Below are 12,710 nucleotides of genomic sequence, written 5' to 3'. Positions count from 1 at the left end.
GTAAAGTGGACTTTGAGTGGACTGGACGCAGAAGCAGCATTTAGAAAACTGAAGCATCTATTCACTCATGCTCCTGTTTTACGCCATCCTAACACTGCTTTACCCTTTGTTGTCGAGGTGCATCGGATTCCGGAGTAGGGGCCGTTTTGTGTCAGCGCTGCTCAGCCGACCAAAGGCTTCACTCTTGTGCCTACTTCTTGCGCCGCCTCAGCCCGGCCGAAGCAAATTATGATGTTGGTAACCAAAAACTACTGGCTATAGTTTTTGCCTTGCAGGAGCGGAGGCACTGGCTGGATGGTTCCAGGGAATCCTTCACCGTGTACACCGACCACAAGAACCTGGCCTACATCCGCATGGCCAAGAGACTTAATTCACGACAGGCTTGCTGGGCCCTGATCCTTGCACGCTACAACTTCACTTTGACCTACTGAAGCAGCTCCGCCAACACCAAGCCTGATGCCCTATCTCGACTTCATTAGGTGGTAGAGGACGATGCGGCCGAAGAGACCATCATTCCCTGCAACCAGGTGGTGGGCGCGCTGAGATGGGATGTGGAGAAGAGGATCCAGGAGGCACAAACACAAGCTCCGGTTCCAGCCGAGTGCCGAAGTGGTCGACTTATTGTTCCAGGGCCTCTGCGCTTGAGGTCCTACAATGGGGTCACGTCTTACGGGTCGCCTGCCATCCCGGAACGAGATGCACCCAGACCCTTCTGGCACAAGGATTTTGGTGGTCTGGGATGCACAAAGACGTGTCCGAGTTTGTCACCGCCTGCAATGTATGCGCCAGCAGCAAGGCTTCTCATCGGCCACCCACTGGACTGTTGCGGCCCCTGCCTGTCGACTTTGGTCCCATGTGTCTTTGGACTTTGTCACCGGCTTACCTGCTTCCCAAGGGAACACGGTCGTTTTGACTAATGTGGACCGGTTCTCGAAGATGGCCCACTTCATCGCCTTGCCTAAACTCCCGTTGGCCATGGGAACTGCCAACCTGCTCATCCATCAAATTTTCCGGCTCCGTGGCATTCCCCAAGACATCGTTTCTGACCAGGGGCCTCAGCTCATATCAAGAGTCTGGAAAAAGTTTTGCACTGCCATGGGAGCCACAGCAAGCCAGCTGTGGCTCCGGCTACCATCCCCAGACCAACGGACAGACTGATCATGCCAATCAGGACCTGGGGGCAACCCTACACTGTGTCTGCCAGAGCCACCCCATGTCTTGGCACCTGCCTTGGGTGGAATACGCCCACAACACGTTAGTCTCCTCTGCCACTGACCGCTCACCATTTATGACAGCATATGGATACCAGCCTCCACTATTTCCAACACAGGAGAAGGAAGTGTCCATCCCTTCCATCCAGCACAACCTCCGGAGGTGGAAAGAGACCCGAGCCGCTCTCTCGCACACCACCACCCAAAACCAGGAGATCGCCAACCGGCGGAGAGTGCCTGCACCAGACTACCGTCCGGGACAGCAGGTCTGGCTGTCCACCCGTGACTTGCACTTGGTGGGAGGGTCTAAGAAGACCCTTATTTCATTGGACCATTTGCCATAGAATCCATCATCAACCTTGTCTCTCTCCAACTTGAGCTCCCGCCTACGCTCAAGATCCACCTAAAGTTTCGTGTTTCCCTGATCAAGCCTGTCCTCCAACGGCGCCTCTTCCTCCTCCACTTACAGTTGAATGGCGATCCAGTCTCTGTGAGGCCGCGAGGTGCAGTACCTGGTCGACTGGGAGGACTACGAACCGGAGGGGTGGGTGGGTGTGTAGTAGGCGGGGGGTTACTGTCATAATCTGAACTGTCAGGCTGCGCTCAGTTGTTTTGTTGTTGTGTTGCAGCCAGTTGACCTCAAGGGGCGCCAACGCGACTCACAGTTGTTTTCATTCATGTATGGATAATCAGTCGGCGTATTTAAGAGGCAGTCCAACCAGCTACCGGTTGTCGGACGATTTACTTGCCAGCTACCAATGCCCAAGCCTAGTCTCGCCTTGTACTACGATCTTGCCTTGCCCTTGTAAACTTTTCTAGTATATTTGTATTCTGCCTCTTGCCTTTTTGTGCAAGCACGTTAAGTTATTCTCCTTGCCTTTTTGGAGCAAGCACTTTTTGTTTAAGTTATTTCCACGATGTTGCGTGCGCTTTTTGTTACCGTTTTCCTCCTTGCTTTGCAAGCGATTTCTGTTTGGATTCTTTGTGTGTGTCTTTTGTGAATAAATATTGTAAACTGCTCTGTTGTCTGCGTTTTTGGGATACACACTCGTATCTTAACAGACATAACAGTACTGAAGAAATATAAAGCGAACATGGTTTGCATTTGCTCCCTTAATCCTCTCAGAAGGAGGCAGCCGACAAGCGTTCTGCTGGTAAGTCGGTTTTTAACAACCCTTTGCTCAGGGGCGAAATGTGACTCATGAGCAACATCATAAATAATTTGAGGACATATGCTGAATTTTGATCGAAAAGCAAATCTGCATGTAAAAAGCTTCGCACATGGCAGAGGAGGAAGTGGAAGGAAAGGGCAGTTCCAAGATCTGCCATCAAATGGAAGCATTTGACACAAAATGTGTTGTGTTGCTTCCAGCGGTGCGTGCTTGGTTGTCTTCTCCCTTTATCATGCAATGCCACCCAAGCAAATCGAATAAAGATGCTATTGATGATAATGGCAAAGACAGTAAGTTGTTTAACAGCCAGAGGCGTGGGGCTTGGTGGGCACGAAGACCATGCTGTGTAATTAGCAGCTTGGCTAATTGCAAATATCAGGGTTGGGCTGGGAGAGGAGGACTTAAAACTGTTTACTTCTGCACATTCTGTTTTACTTTGTTCTGTTAGTTTTCTTATTTTAAAAACAAACAAAACACTTTTTGTGGTTTTGGGAAGCTGCAATTTCAGTTTATATTCATTTTAATGAGAAACGTTGATTCAAAAATAAATATATATTTTTTTTTTTGCATGACATGATTCTATCGGTATCATTACTTGTTTGTATGCAGAATTTGCATCTCCTTGTGGAGTCGTTGTGTTAACGAGAAAAAAAGGCAGCGAAAACGATGAAATTATGCATATAGCTTAGTTTTTTATCACTATAGTTTGTTATATGTGGGGTGGGAGGATATCAACTTGAAATAGTCTATAATAATAATGTCATGTTTATTAGCATAATTATTTTTTCTCTTATGTGCCTCCCGCAATAAGAGTATTGCCTATTGACCTTTTACACGTGATGTCACAGCCCTCATGGGAACGCCCCCTACGGGACGCTGGACGGCAAAAGAGCCACTTGCCTGTATTGTAACCATTAAATCTCGTACAGCGTAAAGTCAAATGGTCATATCTTGCAGTGCGGTCGGGGTTTTTTTTGCGAGGTTAGTAGATAAATGTTCATACATTTTACTAGTAAACTACACTCTAACAAAGATTGTAACAGAGGTGTCGAATTGCGTGTTTCAAATCACATGAACGAGACAGATAGTTAGCGTCCACTCCAACTGCACGAACACACAGCTTAGTTTTAAAATGCACCTTATTCAAAATTATTCAGTGCATTTGACTGTTTAATAATGGGGGATTTCGTCTTTGTGCTTGGAGTTTTTCACTCTGGAGCCGGAGTCATATTCATGAAATGACTGCATAGCTTGTCACTACGATTTGTCGAGTCATTTGTTTCATGCTAATAAACATAGTAGCATAACATCATCACAGCGTTTCAATATAGAACGGATTATGTAAAAATAAGTCAGTTAGCATGACAAACAAGTTTTACCTTAGCATTACAAGGTATATTGTCCCCCGGTGTGAGCGTAGCATCTCATCCCAGAGACTCAGCCAGCGACAAGCTTTTGAATCGGCCCCGGTGTAAGGAGAAGAGACGGCATTGACTACATAATGATATAGGTCGTGCGCTGTGAATCCCGGCAAAGTCGGCAATTTGATTAACTTGGTAAAAACAACATGCAACAGAAGGTAAGGGGCTGTTTTCAAACTACTTCAGTAAATATTGCGCTCTTTGAGTCCCGACTAAATTTGCAACTCCGACTGACAGGCGACCTTCGGTTGAAGTATTAGATTCCATGTCTCTATGGGCAATAATAACTTTTAATTTGTGAAATAGCAGTAGCTAAGTCACTAAGTCGCTCCGGGTCACATCCACTTTCATTCAACAATCATTTCCTTCCGCCGTCCGTCATAGGGCAGTCACGTGATCACGCGACGTAGGTGCAAATGGTCAAGTTTTTTGTTTTTTTAAGAGGTGTTGAGGGTGTGCTTTGCACTTGCAATAATGACTTCTGAGCCTCTCTTTAAGCAAGTAACTATCATGTTAGCGATAGCGAGACAGGGATACATGATGAGGATTTGGGGGGCCCGCAGAGAAAAAGGGGGGGGGGGGGGCTGGTTGTCGCTCAGGATGCCACTCAAAACAATAGCACCACCACTGTCACATACATAATACATATGTTCACAACGTAAACTTTGTTTTCATTGAATTGAAGTAAGCAAATACAATTCATTGCCTATTTTTGTTGCTTTACTGTGCACATGCGTTGATCTTGAATCTATTTGAAAACTTTTTGTAACTTAAGCTCTCATGCAGGCGCAAAGAGCTTAATTCTCACCAAGCCCCACTCCGACGACGAGCCTCCCCGCCAGAAGCACCTCCTTCCCGGGCGCGGCGCTCAGCACGACGCCGCCAACGGTGAAGAAGAAGCTGGCTAGCAGGATGCACACCCGACGCCCGAAGAGCCCGTTGAGGAAGGCGCCGAGGAGGGCGGCGACGGCGGCCGCAGCCACAGTACTTGAGATGAGCAGCTCCTGCCACAAGGCGCTCAGCTCCATCTGCCTCTTGATCAGCAGCATGGCCCCAGAGATCACCCCCGTGTCGTAGCCGAAAAGGAACCCCCCCAGGGCGGAGAAGGCGGACAGGAGGTAGACGAAGCCCGGCGTGACGTCCTGCATGAACTGCTTCCGCGCGGCGCGCTCCAGGTCCCCGGTGGAGGTAGAGGAGGCCACCGGGTCGCCGGAGGAGGCCACCGGGCCGCCGGAGGAGGACGCGGCGGCAGCCACCTGCAGGCTGCTGGCGCTGGACTGAGCCTTGATGAGACTCCGCTCTCCTCCGTCGCTCGCTTTCCTCCAGCGCTCGCCCATCAGCTTGCTCATACTCCGCAGGTTGTAGTCATGGTCCGCCTGCTTTCGCGACATCTGGGATGCGCAACTGCAAACGCTTGACTAATCGACGCTTTTCTCCACTTTGGAGCGTAAACTGTGCGGGCAGTGCAGCGAAGTTGCGCACATCTCCTCTCTGTGGTCCTGATGAGAGACTTGGAGGAGAAAGGAGGAGCGGAGCGCATCACTTCGTCAGCGGTATCGTCGGCGTGACGCAAGGAAGTCTTATTTTGAACGAGTGATGCAAGAGCAGGGTGAGGAGAGGCAGGGCGTCATATGACCCAAGTCTCTGTCTGATGCTAAAATAGAAACAGCACGTGCATGGGGTGAAACTCGAAAAAAAAATAGTCTCGTTTAGGAGTTATCTATTAATCTTTGCGCGTTTTAATGAAACTTATAATGTTCGTGGACGTTATAAAACAAATTTAATTTTTAAAGAAATGTATTCTTGACAGTGTTTATCAATAGTGGTGTTATCTGGCACCAAATGCGAGGATGCTGACCCCTGCAAGCCCCTCTAAAATGTTAAAATGATTTTAAGGGTTGCATTTTATTGTGAAATCACTATAATTTTCACAGTAATATTGCATTAGACTGCAATTGGCTGGCAACCAGTTCAGGGTGTACCCCGCCTACTGCCCGAAGCCAGCTGGGATAGGCTCCAGCACCCCCCGCGACCCTTGTGAGGAAAAGCGGCTAAGAAAATGGATGGATGGATGGATATTGCATTAGAATTTGATTTCTGTGTACGTAGTCTTGACAACTTCTGCAACTGAATAACAAAAACATGCTAATAATAATTAAGTATCATTTCCCATCAATTTTCATGAAAACCTGGTCATGAAATCACCTTGTTAGACTATTCCCATTGTCCTGATGCCTCCCCTCCCCCCTTTTTTTGTGTGTGTGTATAAGAGACTCTGATTTAACATATGCAAATGGTCGGTTCTCATCATTTCTGATTCCATGATTCTAAAAGGAATAGCCTTCCTATCCCTCATGTTCCCAACCCCAACCGACATACTTAACCGTCATTATTGTCTGCCGGCCCTCAAATTGATTGGTCCTGACACACAGTCTCTCTCAGTCTCTGCGGACATGTGGCGTGACTATACGACTGCCAACAAATGCACTCTGGAGCCAAGACAATCAGCGAGCAGTCCGTTGAGTGCAAAAATGGAGAACAGCCTGATAATGGGTCGTGATTGGGCCTACGAAGAGTGGGAAGGCAAAGGGGAACTACTGGAACCTTTTGTCTGGCTCATGGTTGTACGTTGGGATGACACAACATTAAATAACTCAAATACTCAAGTCAACTTCATCTATAGCAGCACTTGAAAAAAACAAAGTAGATGAAACAAAGCAACAACGAGTTGTACATCAATAAAACACAGCTTAAAGCACAAATAATAGCAATGGATAAACCATGTTAATAAAAATAAATATCTAGAAAACACTCAAAATATTCTTCACCTAGCACAAAGTGTCACAGTTCTTATGTTGGAGAGGCAAAGTTCTCCAAGTGTTTGAGTAGGAAAAACCATGCAACAGTTCCTGACCTGATCATTAATAATTAAACATAATAGAATGAAAACATCACTAAGTAAAAGTTATTTTTTAACACATGGAAATGCAATCTGCAGATATGAGTTACTATTCTCTACCTGCACGTTGCTCAGTCAGGCACTTTTTTGAACGTAGAATATTCCATTTCGAATCGCTACTGTCACCTGCTGACGAAAAATGAAACTGCACATACTGTTCTTCATATACAAACCACGCACATTACGTCACTCGAAATTCTAACCCGAATCCAGTCTGAAAACTATTGGCTTGCAGGAGTACCCATTGTGAACATCTAAAGGGTTAATCTACTAATTAGAAGGCATTTTATTCATAAATGGTCAAATAAAAAGCTTATTGTGAAATTATTTTGGGGGAAAAAGTTCCATATTGCAACTTAAAGTGAGAATTAACAAATGGACAATTCATGTCTCGGCAGTGATGGTTTTTGTTTTTTAATTACTGTATTTTAAGCTTCAACATATTCCATAATATTTTCACATTCCTGATAGTTATATTGCCAATTTCCTGTTACCTCCTGCTACCTATTGGATAAAAGTTGCTATAGCTGTAAGCAATATCTCCTCCACATTCCCAAACCATATCCCCACAACTAGGATGTTTTTATAAGGTCCACATCATCGATTGCTATAGCAACAGCTTCCAGTATCAAAAGAATTTGTCTTTGGGACTTTTTTTTAAAATGTCATTTGCTTAGATAACTGGATTAGTTTTTGTAATACGAGGTACTTTCACACACATTTTTTATCTAAATCCTGGTTCATCACCATTAACTTGGATTCATTTTTTATTTCCTTTAGTGCCATCTCGTAAAACAAGTTCCGCGTTTGTCAAATATAAGCGTCCCAGTACAATACAGTAATGAATGTGTCAATTGTGACTCGTTTGCTTTTGGAACTTTAAACTATTCTTTTTACATATTTTATTATCAAATCAATTTTCGGATATCAATAAGGAAACTCAATAACTATGGAAACAACAACAAAAAACTACACCATTCTATTTTGTGACAGTAAAAGGAATGTGAGGCTTTGCAATGCCAAAGTATACTTTTTGCCTGGACCTTTTCAAAATAAAAGTGTGATATTAAGTGAATGCCCCTCAAAATGACAACTTTTAATTTGTATGTACACTAATTGATTGAGACGAGATCTGAGGCAGACCATCACCTTGGAGTGTCTGCCGTTGAGATTTCTGCACCGACCAACCGGGCCTGGTTTGGATGACGACCCACTTCCCTGACGGAGTCTTCTTGCAGTGCTTCAACTTCTGAAATGGACTGTGTAAATTGTTGACCATTCAGCATCCATTGCAGCCTGGTCACCCTTGCAGTCCCTTCTCAAGGTTTCTTATTTTTCCCCTGATATTTTTTTTTAGTTTTTCCTTGCCCTCTTGTGGTTTGATCAGGGGATGTCGATAATACTTGTCAACTCTAATCGAATCTAATCTAATCTAATCTAATCTAATTTAATCTAATCCAATCCAATCCAATCCAATCTGATGTAATCTAATATGAAGTATTTATTATTATCACAACATATTATGTAATAAATAATGTAATACAAATTTTGTAAATTAAAAATTTCCAATGACTGTTTGACCTCCCTTCTGTATGGACATCTAGTAATACAAAAATAAATACATTTAAAATAAACCCAGAAAGCTCATTTATGATATTAATTGACAAAGACATTTGTACTATAATTATAGTTAGTTTCTTAAATGTAAGATGTAAGTTCAGTTAGTTTCCGTTTTTATTTATTTATTTTAAACATTCTCGTTTTTATTTTATTTTGTTAACTACGGTAAAATATTTTTCTAATTTCAGTTATTTTGTTAGTTTATAACCATAAACTTGTACTACACGAGAAAAGTTTACATATGTAAAATTGTTGAACATTTATCTCTCGCTAATCACTTTTTGTTTATTCTGATAATGTGATGTGAACTCACCAAGTGACACGTGTCTGGGTTCGATGAGGTGCATGGAGACAAAAACAATTGATGTCAGATGTCAGCGCAATCACAAATTGTGGTGAGATCCCAGATAAACCGTCACTGGTGTGTTAAACAAGAAGATGTTATAATAAAATAAATTGAGCTTTTTATGCATTTTAAATGTTTGTTTCTTCCACAGTAATTATTTTTTTTAAACTTCTTATCCTTCTCAATGCAATATTTACTTTTAATCCTAACAGATTTCCTTCACATTACAATTATAAATTTGTCATCCTGAAGTTTACTGGAAATCGTCCATCAGTTTGCAAGCCTACATTTCATTACATCATTTCTTTTTAGGTCTAGTGTTAAATGATCACACTGACGGTTTCCAGTGCATCCCTGTGTAGGGTTGCCACCTTGGATTTGTGGAAAAAAAGGGACACTTGACCAAGCTCGGGAACTTAACAGTCAAGCATGACATTTTTCATACCCCCGACAAATTTTGAATATGTGGACATTTTAGCATGACAAAAAAACAAAACTGACAGCAAAAGTGGTTAAGAAATGGTTTGCCGACAAAAATATTAATGTTTTGCAGTGGTCCAGAGAGTCCAGACTTGAATTCAATTGAAAATCTGTGGAGGGAACTAAAGATCAGGGTGATGACAAGAAGACCTCATTGCTAAAGATGAATGGGCAAAAATATCAGCAGAGTCATGCAATAAGCTGATCAGCAAATATAGGATGCGTTTTATTAGCTGTAATAGCCGATAAAGGCTTTTCTATTAATTTTTGAGGAGAAAGTTATGAATAATTTTTGTTCAAATGTATATAAAAGATGAAAAAAACATTTCCCCAGAGACAGAGAGACTGTAATGCAATGTATGTCCCTCATCACAAAACAAACTGAACTTAGAGTAATGTTCTTTATTCAGCTAGTCACACACACTGTAAACTACAAACAAGGCATACACTCTAAAAAACAAAACAAAAACAAAAACAACAATAAGATACAAACACGACGTGGCAACGTGTATTGTGAGAGGAGGACTGAAATTACCGTAATGATAGTACTTTTTCTATAAAGCACAAGGGCTTAGCTTTCAGACACCGTTGGAATTTTTCAAATAGCATAAACGGTGAGAGTTACGATAATCCAAAATGCACCTACGGAAATGTGCTGCCGGTGGCACACTCTGTTACAAAGCGTTCCACAGTGGCGCAGAGGACATTTTTAGACTACAGAATTAAGGAAATCAAATTAGCTTTTGGCATTCTTCTTAAAAAAAAAACGGGACAAATTGTATCCTGAAAAAGATTTTTATTTTCCCAGGACAGCTGGTAAAAAAAAAGAAGAGAACAATTTTGGGAAAAACTGGATGGGTGGCAACTCTATCCCTTTTTTTTCTTTTCCTGGAGAGCTCAGTATTGTTCATTCGGTAATTTTACCGATTTGACATGTCATCATCATTGCTCTCCTTTAAAAAAAAAATATATATATATATATATTTTGTATTTATTTATTTTTTTTGTATGTGGGTGAATATGTGTATGTGCGTGTGTGCGTGCGAGTGTGTGTGTATTCATTAGTTCACCTAAAACCTATTTTAAAAAAAATCCCATACCGTTCCCCAACTCTATCCCTGTGTCCAGCTGCCCTTGTGACTTTGCTGGCATGAGTTACCCCACTGGGCACACACGCAGCACCAAGTGCCAGTCATGGTAACTTCATATTTGTGGGCATGTACGACTACGTTCACAGTGCAGGTCTTAATGCTCAATTCCGATTTTTTTTGTTTTGTTTTTGGTGAAATATATATATTTTTTTAGTAAGCAACGCGTTCATATTACATGTTAATTGCGACCTCAGTCCATCTGATTAATGATTATTAATGCAAATTTCAATGTTTCATTTCAAGTTGCATTTAACAAAAATGGGGGGGGGGGTGCATTGTCAACCCCCAGCAGCACCCCACTTGTGCGGACCCACATAACACTCATGCCAGAAACCATCACTGGTCGGTGACCGGTGGATATATAGATTAATGATACATTCTGCCATCTTCTAGAAGAGCATTTTATTGTTCTACTGTTCATAGATGAACACGGATAAATTATTTGTAGTAAATATCAATTTTTTAGGGCAATTCTGTGAAATTGGATTGGATGGTACCTATTGTCAGAGTAAGTATTGAAGTAGAAGTACATATATTTTACTCGTAAAAGTAGGAGACCTGTTTTGATTCCTGTTTCAAAAGTAAAAACTTGAAAATACCTGCAAAATCTGAAGTACAAAGTATTTCTACTTTTTTACTTGGCACCACTGCCTAATGTTATGGCCAACAGCATTTTTCATTGTATTTACAGTCTGTTTGCTTTCTGAAGGTCTCTGTGGAAATGCAAACATGGACACCACGAACGATTTCACTGCCAGCAATGGGATAATTGAGAACTCGGTGCATCTGCTTGCTCAGTTCTGGAGCGTGGGTCATTGTGAACAAGGCCTCGACCAATGCATCAACGCAAACCACGGTAACAAAAAGTTACATACGTGTCAAAATATAAGATAAATACATATATCAGAATCGTTTTTATGTGACTTAATTTCTTTCCATTGAAGAATATTTTGCTGATGAAAACTGTGCCGTGTTAACTGATCCGAGTGGCATATTTGCAAAGTACCATGCATACGTGCTGGTCATCAAATATCACAAGGTATTGTAGACTCACTGGACACTTTAGTACCCACATAATGAGAAGCAGTTTCAAATACCACAGGGGCAAAATATTGGGAACACTTCTCAGTTGGATAGTTGGCGAGTATAACATTAAATATTCTTCTCAGGCTTGCATCCAGAGAACATGTACCTGTGTTACCATGGCGATGAATTTACAAGCGTGTTTATGTGTCGCTTTGGGTAATTACGCTAAAGCCTGTGCCGTTAGGTGACTGGAGGCCAACTACAAAGTGCAGTAAGTTGACCTTCTACTTGAATCATTTTGTTGTCAGTAGGAAGATTTGTATGCAATAAAAAATTTCCTAGTTGTGAACTGTGAGAAAAAAACAGGAATTCTCCTATGACACGCGTGCTTGCAACCTCACGTGCCACTCCCTGTCGGGCGCAGACCCCCGCTGCCAGCTGGGCGACGGCCCGGTGGACGGCTGCGGCTGTCAGGAAGGGACTCACCTCAACGAAGGACGCAGGTGCACATCCAAGGCGGAGTGCCAGTGTCACCACCAAGGCACTGCATTGCCACCTGGGCCTGTTGTAATGGATGGGAGACATTGGTAAACTGTTATTATAGAATTGTCTACATGAGAGAATGGTGTTATATAAAGTACTTTTGATTGGTTCCTCGCCAGCCATGTTTTTAGTTGTAGTGAATGAGATGTTGCTAAAAAGCATCAAGATCACATTGGAAACTGTGTGCCACTTGAGAACTGCACATGTGTGTACAGTGGGGAAGTGTTCAGTGTGGGCCAGACAGTGAAAAGCAAGTGTAAATCCTGGTAAGTGTGGCATCTGTACATGTTCCATAATCAAATTCCTGACTTAGTTTCATTGCAGCACCTGTAACCGATGTAAACTATTTGGCAACGGGCACGTTCAGACATTCGACTCCAAATGGTGCCGCTTTGACGGACACTGTCAATACACTCTTGTGGAGTTAAGGCAGGAATCATATTTGATGTAACTCATTCAAAACCAAAACTGTGTAAATATGTTTTTTTAATACTTTGTCATTCGCTCCCAAAAACTTATTTATAATTTTTTTAAATGTTTGTTATGCAAGAGCATACAGAAGGCTTTCATACAGCTTCTGACATGAAGAGGTGGCTTAAAGCAATGGTAGTTATCAGTGCCGAGCAAATCGTTGACTCTGATGTGGAACAGACACACCCGCATCACCGTTAAGCTGATGTCTACTTGGTGAGTGAGTTAGAAAAGTTTTGGGTTGGTAAAAAGTACTGTTGTGACCAAGCCCTGCCGCAAATATATAAAAAAAAGTGTTTAGATGTCTTTT

The 12,710-nt window shown here is 42.4% G+C and overlaps 2 protein-coding genes across 3 annotated transcripts in view; one reads left to right on the top strand and one right to left on the bottom strand.

The window, feature by feature from the left end:
* Positions 1 to 5,379, bottom strand: part of LOC144034834 (proton myo-inositol cotransporter-like) — a 48,331-nt gene extending 42,952 nt beyond the window's left edge. For both annotated transcript variants that reach the window (XM_077543908.1, XM_077543909.1), the window contains exon 1: positions 4,613 to 5,379. In XM_077543908.1, coding sequence (XP_077400034.1) covers positions 4,613 to 5,195 — 583 coding nt within the window. In that variant the 5' untranslated portion in view covers positions 5,196 to 5,379. The remainder of the gene's footprint in view (positions 1 to 4,612) is intronic.
* Positions 4,623 to 12,380, top strand: LOC144034824 (mucin-6-like). Its single transcript, XM_077543897.1, has 6 exons — positions 4,623 to 5,413; positions 11,070 to 11,216; positions 11,305 to 11,404; positions 11,743 to 11,953; positions 12,089 to 12,195; positions 12,254 to 12,380. Exons 1-6 carry the CDS (start codon positions 5,401 to 5,403, stop codon positions 12,378 to 12,380), a joined length of 705 nt encoding a protein of 234 aa, XP_077400023.1. The 5' UTR covers positions 4,623 to 5,400.
* The last annotated feature ends 330 nt before the right edge of the window (positions 12,381 to 12,710 follow it).

This window comes from Vanacampus margaritifer, chromosome 15 (assembly GCF_051991255.1).
Source record: "Vanacampus margaritifer isolate UIUO_Vmar chromosome 15, RoL_Vmar_1.0, whole genome shotgun sequence".
NCBI classification, from domain to species: Eukaryota; Metazoa; Chordata; class Actinopteri; order Syngnathiformes; family Syngnathidae; genus Vanacampus; species Vanacampus margaritifer.
The sequence above is the reverse complement of the archived record's forward strand: the minus strand, read 5'-3'. Positions and strand labels throughout refer to the sequence as shown.

What these genes read in the sequence shown, in the direction of transcription:
- LOC144034824 (XM_077543897.1), top strand. An exon ending in ATCAAATATCACAAGGTATT is followed by an intron (nt 11,405 to 11,742) that starts GTAGACTCACTG and finishes GTGAACTGTGAG; the next exon opens with AAAAAAACAGGAATTCTCCT. An exon ending in AAAAGCAAGTGTAAATCCTG is followed by an intron (nt 12,196 to 12,253) that starts GTAAGTGTGGCA and finishes GTTTCATTGCAG; the next exon opens with CACCTGTAACCGATGTAAAC.